Source organism: Lingula anatina, chromosome 5, assembly GCF_051362555.1.
Source record: "Lingula anatina isolate TDL-2025a chromosome 5, LinAna3.0, whole genome shotgun sequence".
NCBI lineage: Eukaryota > Metazoa > Brachiopoda > Lingulata > Lingulida > Lingulidae > Lingula > Lingula anatina.
The window spans coordinates 422,802-440,897 of record NC_141771.1 but is presented as its reverse complement, the minus strand read 5'-3'; the positions used below and the strand labels follow the sequence as shown (position 1 = coordinate 440,897).

The following is an 18,096-nucleotide window of genomic DNA, read 5'->3' as shown; positions in this document are numbered from 1 at the left end:
TTTTTTTATTTTTCAAATAATACAATTTAATTTTCCTTTCGGTTAAGAATTATAATTGCCCCTATCCGTGCACATGGTTCTTGTGTACAGAGGGCGCCACTATCGCCGTGAAATGTAATTTCATTGGATTCCAAGTTATTGATCTACACGTTACTAACATAACGCTCAATCTGAAAAGCCCTGAATGTTATTAAGCTCTAAATTTGTAATTTTCTGCCACATGAAGTTTATTCTGATGCTCCATTTTTATCTTATTTTTCCGAATCCACACAGCGTAGTAGAAAGCGCGCAGATGTTGAAAGGAATTCAGCCAACCGGAAGCCGTGTTACAATAGTGGCCGCCGCCATTTTGGTTCACGGGGAGAGGACCGTGCAATGAAAACATCCAGTGCAGGTTGATGATAAAAACAGAGCTTCCGTAACATTTGCAAAACATATGTGATATTTACGATAGTTCAGGTGAGTAACTTGTGAATCATGTTGATGTGAGTGTTTTATTTTGACAGAAAATACTCTGGAATATCTGGAAAACTTCTTCCTAGGCGGCCGTCAAAGCGTGTTGTACTTCCTCTGGCAGACCGCCTAGTTTGAATAAAACTTAGTATTCCCCATTCCCTTATACCCCAAGTTACAACCAACCTGAAAGTTAAATACCTACGTACCAGATAAAATATTTAATTTCCCCTAGCCCTCCTGTTCATGGGATTTCTAGGGTTTAGTTTAACTTCTTTAAAGATGCCTCACCTACGAATCCCGTTTATCTAAGTTAATTTCCGTGGTAGTCGGTCATTTTATTTTTTAAGAACGATTGCCTCATAATTTTCACTTACACATGTAATGGGCAGGAGCATTGATAAATGGTATCCAGCACATTTTGAATGTCTATTCCAATATTTGTGTGTTGAGTGGGCCCAGTTTATTAAAACTGCTTTGTATAATATTGTGTACAATTTTACTGGTACAACTACTTTCAAAACAAAGTTGTCAGATTGTGGAATTTTGTATTTTTTTATTTAAATTTGAAATGTATATTGTATTATATTTATGATTAGAATGAAACCACGTTGATTTTGTAGAATTCTTTAATACGAAATTATAGTATTATTTTGACACTGAAATATTCCCCATGTGTTCAATTTCCATCTATGGTCACTTATAACAGATGTGTCACTGGTCAGTGTCCACGTCTCTGTATGGTCCAGTCACCCTGGGGCAGTGGTGCCTGTAGTGTCCATGTCTCTGTATGGTCCAGTCACCCTGGGACAGTGGTGCCTGTAGTGTCCATGTCTCTGTATGGTCCAGTCACCCTGGGACAGTGGTGCCTGTAGTGTCCATGTCTCTGTATGGTCCAGTCACCTTGGGACAGTGGTGCCTGTAGTGTCCATGTCTCTGCATGGTCCAGTCACCCTGGGACAGTGGTGCCTGTAGTGTCCATGTCTCTGTATGGTCCAGTCACCCTGGGGCAGTGGTGCCTGTAGTGTCCATGTCTCTCCTACTTCATATAGAGTCTTATTTCCCAGTGTTATGTAATTCTTTCTTTGGTCTTCAATAACAGTGTTATAGTCACTTTGATATAGAACACCTGAGACATAGGACAGGTAGACTGAGACCACCAGGTAGGTTGACCACTCAGGTATAGGACAGGTGTGGTGTTAAAGTAGAGATTGGAGGGGAGGGTAGAGAAACTGAGAATTAAGGATAAAGTATTGTGGACTTATAGAGAAACTTGATGATATCATAGCTCTTCCACTTTTGATATACCTTGTTGTATGGGAAGAGTTTAATCATGACCTTATTTAGCAGGCAAATGGTTCTGGTATAAGATAGATGCCTTTCACTAGAGATAATGGTATTAGTATTATAAGCTTTAGCTTACAGGTAATACATAAGTTTTTCACATTAGATATCCTAGCTAGGGCTTTTCTCAGGTTTCAGGGTATAGGCCGTCCAAATTTATCACCTGTAATTTGCTACATAAATTTCAAAGAGTCCAGGCCATCATTTTTCAAAAAATATCCATAAACTGTCCAGACGTTTTTAAAAATATTGGCCAACTGTTGATGGCGGCCGCCATCCAATTGATGTTGGATGGTTGCTGGGAAAAGCCTTGGTCCCAGCCCAATTCTCCAAACTCCTCCCCCTGAGATGACACAAGAAGTTATAATGAGAAGGAGTAGAAACAAGGGGTTTCCTTTCATCCTATCCTCGTAACGGGCTTAATCCTAATAATTACCCAGCTTGTGGTCTTAGGGAGAGCTTGTGCCTAATACATATTCAAAAGACCATTCACGTGGGTTGCTTCAGCCAATTGGGATAAAGCCTCGCGAAGTCTCTAATAATCTCACAGAGAAAACATGGTGGGATTACAGAAAGGTGTAGAGAGATTTCAAGCCTGGATGCAACCATTTCGGGAAATAAAACTCAAATTATGCAAGATACACCTTCATTTGATCTAGAGCCGATCAGTTATACAAAATTTAGTTTCACATCAAGAATGTATGAGAACAATTTCACAAACCCACCTTCAACGCTAAAATTTGCACCTGTAGAAGTCTCATATTTATTTTAAATTATTTTTGTCGTGTAAAGGCGTGTAAAGGAAATTTACCTTCATCTAGGAATGACACATTCAATTCACAGCCGTGTACACAAAACAGTAGTACTTGCAATTTCCGTATGCCAGCCTCGTTTCTTTCTTTTTTGGCACATTATTGCTTATATACCAGGTAGAGCTTAAACAGGAAAATTGGGGAAATGTAAATAAGTTATTGCACTTAGTATGATTCTAAATGAAATTTCATCAATACATATTTTTGTTTATATCTTTGTCTATTACATGAGGCCAACTAATAGTAGACTGATAGTTTAAATTCATTAGAAGAAAAAAACAAAGAAATATTTTTATTGATTGATATTGCTTTATTTCAACATTCGAGCAACTTGTATATTATCTAAAACAAAGTACCAGCAATGAAAATATATCAATATTGTTACACCCAACAGTGATTAAAGCAATACAAAAATGGTTAGTTTTTATTTTGATGTGGTGATTATTTTATTTTATACTTTAGACAATTAGCCAGTGAACACTAAATTCCCTTTTAAAACTTGGACCACTAAATTCCCTTTTAAAACTTGGACCACTAAATTCCCTTTTAAAACTTGCACCTCTTGTGCACTATAGTTTAATATTAGTGGTGGTAAGAAAACAGAGCCTTGTGCCTCATCAAGTTGCTGCTGGAAACAATCATTTTGACTGTTCAATTATGGCTACATGTACATCTGCCAGCAAAACTAAAGATCTTTCACCTGCATTCTCTTCAACCTGAAATGAGTAAGTGCGGAATTCATTACAAAATATAACTCTATATCCTAAACGAAACTCTGCAAACATCATATTGCAATGAAAAATTGAAAAAAATTCCGAGAGTTCCCTGTCATCAAATTTTGGACCCACCATTTTGAAAAAGTCCCATGAAAAGTTGTTTATTTGAAATGATGTTTTTCATCTAAAGGATTGATTCATTTAATATCACAATGTTATATTGTAATGGTGCACGTGCTTAACTAACCAGAAAAACATAAATTATGTGCTTACACCACGTTAAAATTAGCAAAAATTGTCCCAAACTGTCACCCAACTGTCTCTAACCAATTTAGGGACCCGCCATTTTGAAAAAGTCGGATGAAAAGTTGTCTATTTGAAACGATGTTTTTCATCTAAAGGATTGACTCATTTAATATCACTATGATGTATTGTAATGGTGCACGTGCTTAACTAACCAGAAAAACATAAATTATCTGCATACACCACGTTTAAATTACCAAAAATTGTCCCAAACTGTCACCCAACTGTCTCTAACCAATTTAGGGACCCGCCATTTTGAAAAAATAGGATGAAAAGTTGTCTATTTGAAACGATGTTTTTCATCTAAAGGATTGACTCATTTAATACTAAAGGGATGTATTGTAATGATGCACGTGCTTAACTAACCAGAAAAACATAAATTATGTGCATACATCACGCACTTAAGAAGAAAAAAGTCCTAAACATGGAGGTCCCGCTGAATCGGCCTCAGATCTTCGAACTAACGCTGCTTTCTGCACTGACAAATTTGACTGACAGCCACCGTATGAACATAAAACAATGCTCAAAGCAGATTATCAACTCTCACTCACCTTTATATCGCTCGACTTGGCGTTTTTCTAAGTATAACTTCCAAATATTCGCATTAAACATGAATAAATCAAGACGTATACGCACTGGTTCAGCTTCTCCGTCTTGAGTCACGCGGAGGCGAGCGGAGGATTAGACCAGTTACGAGGATCGAATTTCAAAGGACGCCGCTTTGAAAAGAATGCTGCGATCTGATTGGACGAGAGAGATAATTGATGTCCCGTTTCTACTCCTTCTCATTATAACTTCTTGGATGACATTTCCAAACACTGACCCATCTTACTCCCAAAATTCTCAGTGTGGTTCCTGTTAAGATGTGTTCTACCGTGCTGACCCTCTCACTGCCCTGTACTGCTGTCTTCCTGGACATAATGACCTGATAGCCATGGAATGCACACACTTCCTTAATAGACTGTAAAAAACAGGAAGAACCTTCATACAACTGTAGGCACTTATAGACTTCAAATAGACTGGCCACAATGTTTACTTGTAGTCGATAGGGTAGAGATAAGTGGTGAGATATTTCTCTTTTTTGGTCAGAATTCCACTTCCTGAAAATAGCTCAAAATAGGCTAGCTTATCACAGGCTTTTGATGTGAAAAAAGAAAAAAAAATACTATTTATAATTTTTCAGGGTCCTCAACAATTTTCTTGCATTTGCCAACTGTCCTGTAACCTAATCATACAAATCTTAACCTCTATGTACAATGTTTTCTTTGCTTGGCTTAATAAAATTGAACTGCTGGGCATTCATTTCTTATTTGCAAATTACTTCATGAAGGTAAACCTTGAGCAACGATTCCTGCAGATATGTTGATTTAGATGTATATGATAATTTCTGTCATTTGATTGGGTTTATATAATTACATAAGTTGTGGTATTTTAAGACTGAGCACCCAGTGGTAATGCTAGTGAAGTGAGCTGCTGTGGATTGAGTACATTTTCCCTGTGGAGGGAAGAGCTATGTGGTGGTAGACATCAACATGGATAGCCTGCAGCCCCAGTAGTCTCTTGTGGAAGGTGAATGATTTTTGCTGGAGAGAGAGAGGAGGAGGGGGGGGGGGGGGGGAGAGAGAAAGGATGGACTGTAATGAAAGGAGGGACCATGAATCATCCTATGGTCATTCAATATTTTTATCTCTTTCTGGTTGAAATGTTTTGTACAGCAAGATAAAAAAATGATAGTACTAGTAATAGATTAAGATATGTAGGAGTATCTGAATTATTGATTTATTGAATCAATCTACAGATACATGGGTCAATAAAACAGACATTTCCAATATTTCCCTCCCACATTTTCAGATTAAATTATGTAGTACGGAGGTGTTTTATTATAAACATATGTTAGAATGTAAAGAAGTAGGAATGAGCAGAGGCAGATATGTTTGCACTGGAGACAAATAATAAATAAATAAATAAATAAATAAATAAATAAATAAATGATTGAATAAAGAAAAAGTTATAACTGAATAAAATCAGCGTATTTCCTGTTTCTGGCAAGCAATGGAAGTCTTAGAGCAACAAGGTATGGATTGGGCGGGTATGCCTGTGCCCCTCCCCCCCCCCCCCCATGTTTTCCCTGCCATCTCTCCTGCGTCCCCCCTTTTCCCCCTGAGGTAATTACAGTGTCTGTACCATCTACCTTCATCTGCCCACTTCAGGTGTGACACTACAAAGGGTCTTATGACAGTATTATATATATATTTATTATCTTCATCAATCAATAACTTACACAAGTTGATGATACACCATGGTAGTCTGGACATGAAATAGATTTCCCCTCTTTGATGTTATAACCATAGCATTCAGTTACACATGATATATACATAACCCTACCCAGTAGACATGGCACCCTTGATTTTATACCAGTCTGAAGAACTAGCTGTCAATAACTTTACTGTAATGTGATTTTGTCAGGGACACATAGGCAATGAAATTGAAATGAAGTTTACAAATCATATCTGCTGCCGTCATATCTAGGTTAAGTGACTTTATCGTACACAATCTGGTATTCATGGTTAGTGCTAGCTTTTCAACTGATTTCAGACCCCAAGTGAAAATAAAAAGATGGGGTCATTGCTGAAGTCTTTTTTACATAGGAGATGGGTAGGTCCTTCTCACTCAGTGTGACCCTTTTCCCTAGACCATCTGATTGAAAAACTGACCGCTGCCTTTTAGTGTAGTATATGAAAATGAATCACATGAACTTCAACAGTTTATAGACATAACAGTGAGATGTGAGAAATAGTATGATAAGAAATTCAATCAGTTTGAATGTATTTGGTGTTATTTAGCAGTAATAACAGTGTGATAAATCAGGCTGGATTAAGACCCTGTAGGCGTGATGAGTGTCGTGAATCATGAGGTAACGAGGCAGTTATCTGGAGATGTATCAGTGAGATGTGGTGAAGATGGATAATATAGTCAGAGTTGGCCTGGAGATAGGATCTGATACCCAGGGATGCAAAACACACTACTTGGATATTTATGGATGTGATTAAGTGGTTAAGATGCTAGGGTCATGGACCCTCCCCCCCCCCCCCCCCCCCCATCACACATACACACTGTGACACACACATACACACACACACACACATACACACACACTATTTAGGTTAGGTAAAGTCCTATTGATCTTATCACCTAAAACATCTGGTATAATATGAACAAAAAATTAGAATTATCCAGCAATAATAGTAACTGCTCCATTTCTCCCCCCCTCCCCCTCCATACAAACTGAACCCAATGTGACACATTGTTTATATTGCTCCATATCTCCCCCTCCCCTCACCCCTCGCCTCCCCCCTCCCCCCACGCACCACCACCTACGCCATACCAGACCCCATAAGGTGACACATTGTTTATATTACTCCATATCTCCCCCCATGTACCACCACCCACGCCATACCAGACCCCATAAGGTGACACTTTGTCAATACTGCCAGTTGTCACAGCAGTATAGAAATGGCATATTTACACAGTGACAGGTATATTTAATGGGGTGTTGACATCACTATTTTATGTAAAACTTCTTGGCTCAAAGGTGAATGTAATCTCCCAGTGTAAGCCTAGTCTTGATGACACAATATCAGTGGATTTCTCTTCTTGACTATTAAATCTGGTCTTTACACTTTCATGTGATATCTCCTGATATAGAGTGGACTACAATGGGACCAGGTATTTAATTCTGATATACTTTCTATTCATGGAGTAGTTACAGTTGGTTTATATTCTGGACAGCGCAATTCCCCAGCTATTTTCACAAACTAACCAAGTCTAGTTCCAACAGTTACATAACATCAGTTATAAACCAATAGAGTCAGGTGAAAGGGAACAAGACCTGTTAAACTTGTGTCTAGAGTGGTGGGGGGGGGGGGGGGGCACAGGTGTACAGAGACAGACAGGTGTTTTTACACCTATCAGCAGAATAATTTGTACACCTACCAGCAGAATTTAAAATTTGATCTTTGATTTGTCAGTGTTAGTTCTTTTTCTCCTGTGTTTCTTCTTCGTTTTCTGGAAATAAAGTCCAAGAGAAACTGGTTCTTTTAGTTTTTGGCCCATTTAGCATCTTTTACTATATCAGTGATAATTAGATAGGAATCAATTTAGCTCTTTATTTTCCTAAGGTAACCAGGCCTTGAGGGTGTTTTGTACCTTGCCAGCTTATATCAATAATGAATTAACTACTAGTAAGCTCACTGGAGAACCACATCACTAGAGCCTGGCCAAAGACACTTGTCAGTACCTGTCTTCACAGCAAATCCTGAATCCAAGGAATTAAGCCACATTCTTTTCCATTCCATGTCAAACACTGATTGAGAGAACTAGATTTGTATTCTGGCTGTGTACTAGTAAGTGTGGAATTCAGATCTAGAGTATTCGTGTCTGTTGTGTGTGTATTGATATCACCCCAATAAGAACATTTCTGAAATCAGTTCTTTCTCTCTAAACTTTTCATGTCCAGTTGCCATTTGTCATGTGGTTAGTAATTTTAGTTAATATAGGGGGATACACTTTTCTTGAACTCCTCATAGGTATATAATGGGGAGCATTAGTGTTCATTTTCAGTGAGATGGCAGTGATCCAGAACTCTCTGCCACATAAGGGTGTTAGGACAAGCATTAGGTGGTGTTGATTCGGGAAGTTTTAAAAAATGACTTGTCTTACAGCCAGTGTGATGAATGGACTGACATTTTTTGTCCTCCACTTAAAGAAGTAACACCCGCAGAGTAAACCTGTCCCCATTGCAGGACAACTGAAATCCCAGGTTTACTCTGAAAACTGCCAGCCTTATGTGCAGGGTTAAGGAGGTTTATGTTCAAACTTTGATAAGCAACTTTTCTTTTAACCAAGGCTAAAAAGGAACAAAACATTTAAGTCTAAATAGAAAGAAAGGAAAGCATTCAAAAGATGGGAATCAGAAGAGAGAAAAGAACCTTTCAGGTGGCCTTTTTTGTGCAAGATTCCAAACTGTCCTGAGCTTAAATAAAAATTAAAATATGTGACATTTACACATTTCAGTACAATTCAAATTGTGATGATTTGCCAACTATAGGATCCAGCTAAAACAAAAAGATAAGCAGTATTTCTCTGTAAACCAGGCAAAGCCTCCTTTATATGTTAAGTGCCAGGTTTGATGATGATGATGACAAGATAATTGGAATAGACCTAGGAAGTGTATTCACAGCACCTGCTCCTGATTGTACTGTAAGATTATCTCTGATACACCTCCACTAAGTGTTAATTAACATGATGAATTGGTCACATTAAGTTGACAGACAGCTGATTGACCTAATTAAGCTATTTGACTGACCTAATTAACCAATGCTGCATTCTCTTGGTATGGTAGCTTGTAGTGATAGTGTGGGAGACTTGGAATATGTGGTTTTAGTTATTGTAAGAGATTGTGGATGTTGTTGTGTCTTCCCACCTATACCCCTTCTAACTTCTAACTCTCCCCCCATCCCCCTACTAACTAGAGAACTAATGTGAAATGATATTGATTCTCTCTTTAGTCTAGTTAATATTATCTCTTTTATACTAAAGATTGGCTCTTTATTGAGATCACCTGGATCACCTGACACTTGAAATTGGAGAGGTGTAAAGGAAAAGTACAGGTTGATGTAATTTCCAGTACATGAAGTCTGACAAGAATTATTCATTTACACTTTCTGGTTTGGCAGCTGACTTCACTTTGGTCATGATGAAGGGGTGTCAGCTCAGCAAAGGAAAAAATAAAATATGTATTTCATAGGGGAAAAAATGAACTTATGTTGGATTAAAAACTGGTTTTTATCATTGATTTAAAAAATCAAAAAAAAATTAGAAATCGTCCAAGTCATTGTTCTTATCCAGATCCTGACATAGCCATGACACCTGGTGTCCAGGTAAGTTAAGAAGTGACAGGTGTAGAGAGGTACACAGGTATCAAAACCTTGGTCACATACCTGACCCCTGTCTTTCTCCTCTGGTAACATTCCTCATCTCTGGAATGTGGCCGCAAGGGACAGCAGAACTTATTAGCATGGTGATTAGCACTACATCTATATACATTGATAATGTGCGTTGTATAGAATACATACTTTTTAGTTAAGTTGAAACATTGAAAGAGGGGATTCTTCTTTTATTTCTGGTTTTGCACATCATATGGATATTAAGTAGATACAGTAAGGTGGCTGATTGAACTCTGATGTAATTGTCTTGGTTTTTAGTTTCATGATGAACTGACATGTGACATTCACTTTGCCTTAAAGTGGGAAAAAATGTGTTTAACTTAGACCTAAAACAGACAAAACTTTGTCATTTGAAATCGTCATGATATATGTTTTGGGACATACCCACTGCTCCAATAGACCCTTGTGGTGAGGATGTTTAAGTAGGTCATCGTGACCTAATTACTGTTGTTGTATTCCAGGGGTCTGCAGGCAGCTATGGTGAAATAAAGACAGTGGTGAGGGTGATTTAGTAGGTCACAATGACCTAATTCCTGTTGTTATTGTTTTCTAGGGGGTCTGCAGGCAGGTATGGTGAAATAAAGACAGTGGTGAGGAGCAAGAAGACATGGCTGCAGCTAGAGATGAGAAATTTACAGGAACTGCAGGCAGACAGGTAAGACTGGTATTAAAATTTTTATGTACAGACACAGATGTGTCTGTACATATTGCCATCACCTGCGTCTGTCGTCGCCGTCGCCGATCATGTCGCCGTCGCCGTTGCCGTGCACTTTCAGCGTTAACACCATAAGTGGAAGACAGTTTTACTTTTTGGCTTTATATTTACAGAGCTGACTAATATTCATAAAACGCAGGTCAAGTTCGAAAATCAGCATGATCGGGCCATTATTGTAGAATTTATGCTGTTTTTTCACTTTTTAGCATATATGCAACACTGTTAACACATTTCAAGGAAAACCGATAGGCCTGTTGTCATGAAACTCACAGGAGTAATCAGTCTTACTAAAACGCAGATCAAGTTCGAAAATCGGCATGATCGGGCCACTATTTTAGTAGTTATGCTGTTTTTTCACTTTTCAGCATATATGCAACTTTGTTAACACATTTCAAGGAAAACCGATAGACCTGTTGTCATGAAACTCACAGGAGTAATCAATCTTACTAAAACGCAGGTCAAGTTCGAAAATCGGCATGATCGGGCCATTATTTTAGAAGGTATGCTGTTTTTTCACATTTCCTCAGATTCAATTTTTAGGCATGTTAACAGTCTCATTATTAAACTAATAAGATACGTGAAAGTGTTTGTTTGACATTTCCTGCATCTTTACAACATTGTTAGTTGATTTTGTAAAAATGATGGTAAACATGTTATTGTGTATTGTGTAATAAAGTTTCAAAAATGGAAATAAACTCATATCATTGCAATTTGTCAGATTCAATCATTCACTATGTTCAGAATCTCAGAATGGAAGAAATTGGACATTTAACACTGCTCTGTTGATACTTTTCTCATCTCATCAATTTTCTTAGTTGATCATGTAAAAATGGCAGTAAACTGTTAATTTTGTTTTATGTTAAAAATTGTTAAAAATGGGGAAAAAACATTTCAGAACAGTGCTGTCTTGTTTACATTTTGGCATTTTCAAGTTGTGACTTTGAAGTTCCGAGGGCCTGAAGACCTTTGCTAGTCACATTTTCTGAATATCCATGATACTAATATTTTATTATTAAAAATTGATGGTCATTATGCTGTTAAACATTATGTAACATTGCATCAAAATTTGAAAAAAAAACTATTTTGGGCACTGCTCCCATGATTACCTTTTAAGAAAAACCATGTCACTTACTGTTTTCAAACTTACAGGAAAGAAACATGGGACTAAAATACAGCTTCAGTAGGCAATGCAATCTGCCAGATAAACAGTTTTTTTTTTTGTGAAAATTTAATTTTTCACATATTGGCATTTTCAAGGTGTGACTTTGAAGTTCCACAGGCTTGAAGACCCAGGCTGGTCACATTTTCTGAAAATCCATGATACATATATTTTGTTATTAAAAATTGATTGTCATTATGCTGTTAACCATTATGTAATATTGCATCAGAATAGAAGAAAACACAATTTTGGGTGCTGCTGCCATGATGACCATTATGGGAAAACCATGTTACTTATGATTGCTGAACTTTCAAAAAAGAAATACAGGACTGAAATGCAGTCTGAGTTGGAAAAGCAGTCTAATTGACTTCTTTTTCTGGAAGTTTTACATTTTCAAAGTGTGAACTTGAACTCCCATGGGCCTGAAGCTTTATGCTTGTTTCACATTTTACTTACATTGGTATTACCTGTTGAGCATAATTAAAATTTGATGTTGAATTTGCAGTTTAACATAATGTACTTTTGCATCAGAATTGACAGTAGCCTATTTTGTTATTTCCTGCTTTTTGTCTGTACATTTGACAGCTTTGCTGCCTTGTTATATAATTATCCTGTCAATGGCCGCATTCACAGCAGTGAACTAACTAGTCTGCAGATCAAATATGGCCGACCCATTTGAATACCTCCCTATTCTATTTAGTGTCTCTTAGCAGATTAGACTGCAAACTTTTTAGTGGGTCGCCATATTTGATACCCAGACTAGTCAGTCCACTGTTCTGAATGCAGCGATTGGTCAGCGTTTCTGCTTTGATCCAGTATTTAGAATTATAAGAATTTGGCTCTGCAGAGAGCCAATATGGCAAGACCTGCTTCCAATGTGATATTGTTATATTGGACACGAGGGACTTATGACCAAGGATGTCAGGTGTTCAGAATGTAGACATGAGCTTTTTCCACAGAAAAGCGGAATTCCACATTTTTAATTTAGTTCAGATTGTTCCTGAGATTCATCAAGATCTGCAATAAAGTCTGGAGGGGGAGGGGTTGGGGTGGATTTTTTTTTTTTTTTTTTGAAACCTTGGCTCATGTCTGAGAATTGTCTGGCACACAATCCAGGCATTCAGTTCAGGAGATACTGTGGATAGATGTATTGTGTACAACCTCTGAGATATTTTAGATGGATATATTGCATGTTGAAGGCAAAGCGTGAGTACAGTCAAGTGTAATCATCATCTTTGATGTTGTTGAACTGTGCCATGGAACTGCTATCCAGGTGAAGGACACCACTTCTTCATCTTCAGGTGTTACAACCAGTCAGGGGTGGGGCTAGGGGTGGGGGTGGGGAAGGGAGGTACTGTGAAGTTGAACTGTCATGAGGTAGCAAGCAGTTTGAATTTTATGAAGGCATGACATTCTTGTAAAGATCACAGTTACATGTTTTCTCTCATTATATTGTTTCGCCATTGAACCAAAAAGTAATAGTGTTATCACTCTCACTCTCCCCCTTACCCTCCCTCCCTCCCCCTTCCTTGCCCCCCCCCCCCCCCCCCCCCCCCCCCCCCATAGTCAAACATGTCCCAGTATCAGTCCAGCAGTAATTAGCAACATGTCCCATTGTGTGCACAGTACAGTTCTGGAGCTGTGTATTGAACTAAACCCTCCGCCCCTGTTGACTCTAGCCTTCACACATAGTTACTGGAACTTAACATGTAATTGGAAATATCTGAATGAAAAGATTTCGTGTCTCCGAGGTCATCTCAGGAGAAAGTAAATCTTGTCTTGGAGCTAATATCTGAAAATAGTTTCAGAGCTAAAAATCAAAGCCTCTTCTAGCATGATAGGTAAATTAACTGTATGAATGTGCAGAGAAGGGAAATATTTGGATATCTGGTGGGAGTGGGGATATATAAAATATGCCATGAAATTGTTATTAAAAGTGAGTCAGAGTTGTCACCAACCCTAGTATTGACACCTGAGCTTTTGCATGCAGTTTTCTTGGTGTGCAGAGTCGTTCACTTACATGATAAACTCTCACTGGAAGCTGAATTAAGTTGAATAATAAAAGTCATCACACTTCACCACTCTCCCACAGGTGCAAGATAGTAAAGGCCACTGAAACTGAGACTGATGCTGAAAGGATTTGCTCTGTGTATTGTAGCCATTCAGTTGATGTCATGTGGCATATCTCCGTCTATTTCTACTCTAGGAGTCTTCTGTTTGTGGGTCGGTTCCCAGGTCAGATCCTGGCTGTGGGTCACTTCATGTGCCGGGGTCTCTCACCTGTGTCATATTGGAGTGACAGGTGTGCTGGACTGTGACAGAGCAGTATTGTTATCCTATTGTTACCATAGTGATGTTGTTACCTTGGCAATATTGTTACTGTACTGATATTGTTACCTTGGTCTGTATTGTTTCCTTAGCATATATTGTGACCTTGGTAAAATTGTAACCTTGGCAATATTGTTATCATAGTGGTAAAAATGTGGTCTGGTGTTGTATTTTTCTTACACTGAAAAAATATGGTATTGGTTTTAGAATTTCTTACATCTAGGGGTATCTTTTACATCATCTTAAGTGCACTCTGAGTGGGTTTTCTTTGACTTGTCTACAGACACTTGTAAAGTTGGAGTCAGTCAGATACAATTACTTTAAAATGTCTGAGTTATATTTATAAGGGCTGTTAAGATGTAATAAGCTGGTGATGTTGTCACTGTGACTGCTGAGAGCTGTGTTGGTACAACAGATGACAAGGTCGTTCAGTACACACTACCTGCTGTTACCAAACATGTCACAGAGTTGGTTCATGACTTGATATAGACATGTTCTAGTACTCTTACACTGTGTACTCTGGCAGGACATTACAATACTGGTAATTAGTCACCAGAGTGGAACAGAATTGATTAATTTAATATTTCCCAGAATTGTGATGATAGTTATTTCTGAAGAAAGTGTTTGGAAATAAATATTAAATAATACTAAATATAATTGATATTTAATCAGTTATTAGATAAAAGTGGTATCGATTCATGTATAAAAATGTATTTTTGTGTGTAACAGAGAATGAAGAATCTTTGGGAAAAAAAAGAATGTTGAAAAAAATCAGGCATACATGTATGAGATATTTGAGTAAGTAGCATTTTTGTCATTACTTATATAATATAATTTATTTACGTGATAATCTGACTTGTAAGATCTGACTTGTGATAACTGACACAGTCACATTCAGGTAAAATATCCACCTTGATATGTGTGTTTTTCTTGCTGTCATTCAGACATGAATTCTCCCAAGATACACATTGACTCACATTGTGATTGTAGTAGCTCTGCTAATCTTGTGTAGAAAGATTTATGACAACATTATACACAGAGTACCAACTCTACTGGAAGTTTTATGTTATCAGAAGGTTACAAGTCAAGTCACCAGCTCCTGTGTGAGAGGAATGTGTTGGAATCCCCCGTGTACTCTGTGTACCCCGTGTACTCTGTGTATGTGACAGAGGTGAAGAGTGTTTTTTTCTTAGCTAACATGACAAGGTGGTTGGTGAGACAATGCCCTCCACAACAGACACAGGGTTACTGTTAAAGAAATTAGCCAGAAATTGACCTGAACTTTTAAAACAAAATTTTGGTTCTGATCAGTTGAAAAAAAACCCACTCCTTGTTGTAAGTTTGCCTCAGGTGTGAACTGAACACATTGACAGCTGATGATGCAGTTTAGTTGCGTGGTTTAAGCTGTGCCTATTTGTGAACACGCCCTGAATGCCATTCCTGACTTTATTATGTCTGTTTTAGTAGATGTTTGGGCAGCTGTGTCAAGACTTGACACCCAGTGTGGGGGTGGGGTCAGGAGTTATAGATACTTTACCTGATACACTGGCTATACACAGAGATGTGTGGGAATGCTACATACAGCTTACAGGCAGATATTGGAGAGGCTGAGCTGGGTGTCTCACCTAACACAATGCTGCTGTTTTGCTGTAGGATTTATGCCATTTTTAACCCTAGACACATTAATTTATTGCACAGTTAGATTTCAATTGTCGTGAAAACTGTTACACCCCCCCCCAAAATAAATAAATAAATAAATAAATAAATAAATAAATAAAAAGCAAAGGAAAAATGAAGTAAGAATTCACTTACTGGGATGGCACAGTGATTACGAATGAAATCTACGGCAAGATATTGGAGAACTCCCGGTGAACTGCTCAACTTTTAGTTCTCAGTGATCTCCAACCTTTTACTACAGAAATACCAGGAATATACCACAGAGTGGCTGGGAGAGGGCCTCTTCTCTTACAACATTCACAGTAGAATTCTAGGTATTTTTACATTTGAGCTGCTTTTGTTGTAGCATCCAGAATTCTTTCAGTGTTTTTATGGTGCACTGGGTACTTATGTCAGATAAAAAAAGAAAAATTATTTTAGTCTTGTTTATTTTGGAATTATTTCCCCAATGTTTAATGAGTAATTAGGCCATGATTTATTTTAAGTGTATAAAATTATTTTACAAACTATTTACTTCTGTAAAGTCTTAAAAGTATTCAGGTCAGTGTGCATAATCGTTACAGTTTCCTTAAGATATTTTTCTGAAAAAAAAAAAAAAATTCCTGGAGTGGTAACTGCTTTCTTCCACACTTTCCCTAAGATCAGGTGCACTACATACAGTTGTCATTGTGATAACTTTGTACATAACGCAAAGAGATGAAATTAATTCTTTCCGTTTGTCCCCCTGGCAATTTTCTTTATAATCCAGGGTCAGGGCCACATGGTAAACAAACAGAGACCAAAAAGATGTGTATTTGCTCAGTGAGTTATACATATCCATGTTCCTGGCCATTGTACCAGACCTTATTAACCTGACTCTGGATTGTAGGGAAAGTGTGGTGAAATTGCCAAGATAAATACTGGCAACAGAAGGTTTGGACATCAATACAAGATGAGTCTAATTTCACACAATTAGGACAAAGAAAAAAATACATCTGTTTTACAAGGTTGAGCTAAAACTACCTGGATTTACTGAATTTTTTTTTTTATCATTTTTTTTCGAAGACATTAAGCTGAATTAAGATAGGCAACTTAATGTTAAGAGCCTAAACACTTATTTAATTTGCAACAATTTAACATAACCAAATTAGAAAAAGGGCAAAATTGTATTGCTAGACCTGCATTGCCTTAAATTAGTGCTTCAATATTAGTTATATATTACTGCTTCAGATAAAAAGGTTAACAAGTGCCTCCTCTGATTTCTAACTTACTTGTATTATTAACCAACAGCTTTTCTGTATTTTAATTGCTTGAAGGAGGGGGGGGGTTATCCTGTAATCTGACTGCATTCAGCAAGAGTCCCCGAGAGTTGATTTGTACTGACTGGTAATATGGTTTCATAGTGAGGCACCCTTAGAAACCCTTCTCTCATTTGTCTGGCCTAGGTGTAGGTCCTAATATCTGCACTGCCCACCATCCCAATCCTAACATAACCAGAGAGATTGGAGCTGCTTGCCAGTGGAGCTGCTCTGAATTGTTGAACTGCCGGAAAGTTTCTTAACCCTGGTTAATATCACAAGAATTCAAGGGAACAGGTTTAGCAGCTTGGTCCGCTTGGGACTTCATGTTTGTAACTTCACACTTCTGACAGCTGGGAACAGTGCTACTGGATTGTTTTCTTTGTTTGTGTTTTTTTGGAGTGTTTTATTTTTGCACTAGTTTTATTTACATATCTACAATACACCGAAAGATGTGAAAGGTTAGAATAAAAAGAGATATAAGAGAGGACAACTACATCTCGTCTTTTAACATTGATCTGTTTTAGTTCACTTTGTGTGCAGTGTAAGGACTGTTTGGAGTTTTCATCACATAAAGAACAGAATGACATGAAAGAAAATTGAAGAAATTGGTTGGAAGCACCACTGTGCCTCAGTATCAGTTTTCAGGAGTTGAAAGCGTTGACATATACCAACACTTGGAATAATGTAGAACCTTGACACTGTTTTACACCAGAAGGCGTTAAAATTTCTGTTGTGTTTTACGGAGAGTTCCTGTCATACACAGTTCTGGTTACTCACATGTGTGTGTCTCCATATGACTAAGTGTGGATGTAGCATTGCTGTATTATGTAGCTGTAGATTACCACGCATCAAAATGCGACTCAAGTTCCTACGCGGCTTCTTTAAACCGTGGTACGCGTACGAGTGCAAGTGTGATCGCTGTCTTCGTAGGGAAAAGGTACCTGCCATATGCAAGCAGATAGAGGAGGATAAGGTGGGTGTGGAGACAGAGAGCCTTATCACATTTTTTATACCAGACACAGGGTTTTCCTTAGGATTAAGGGTACAGGAAATCCACAATATGAAACTGTAATTTGGTTATTGGTTTACAGGGAGTCTAACCCAAGCAAGCCCAACCAACCAACAATAATTTTTTATAGTCCAGGTTTCTTTGGAAATATAGACCATTTTCTAATGCTAATTGTCGTCCAATGGCTGGATAGCTCTCTGGGGAAAGCCTCGACCGCATGTTATCCCCCCTCCCCCAACTTTCTAGTTATTGTCACTAAGACTGAAGTGGACAAGAAACTTGAGGATGTCAACAG

General features: G+C 37.9%; 1 protein-coding gene across 12 annotated transcripts in view; it reads left to right on the top strand.

The window, feature by feature from the left end:
• The first annotated feature begins 267 nt into the window (after window positions 1-267).
• LOC106159807 (rho GTPase-activating protein 21) overlaps window positions 268-18,096 on the top strand; it is a 95,262-nt gene continuing 77,433 nt past the window's right edge. For 5 of the 12 annotated variants that reach the window (XM_087013405.1, XM_087013404.1, XM_087013402.1 and 2 more), the window contains exon 1: window positions 16,981-17,765. In XM_087013405.1, the coding sequence (XP_086869531.1) occupies window positions 17,586-17,765 (180 nt within the window). In that variant the 5' untranslated portion in view covers window positions 16,981-17,585. Of the gene's footprint in view, window positions 460-10,186; window positions 10,289-16,970; window positions 17,766-18,096 lie in introns of those variants that run through there. The other 7 variants (XM_087013396.1, XM_087013395.1, XM_087013393.1 and 4 more) reach the window with 4 other exon arrangements.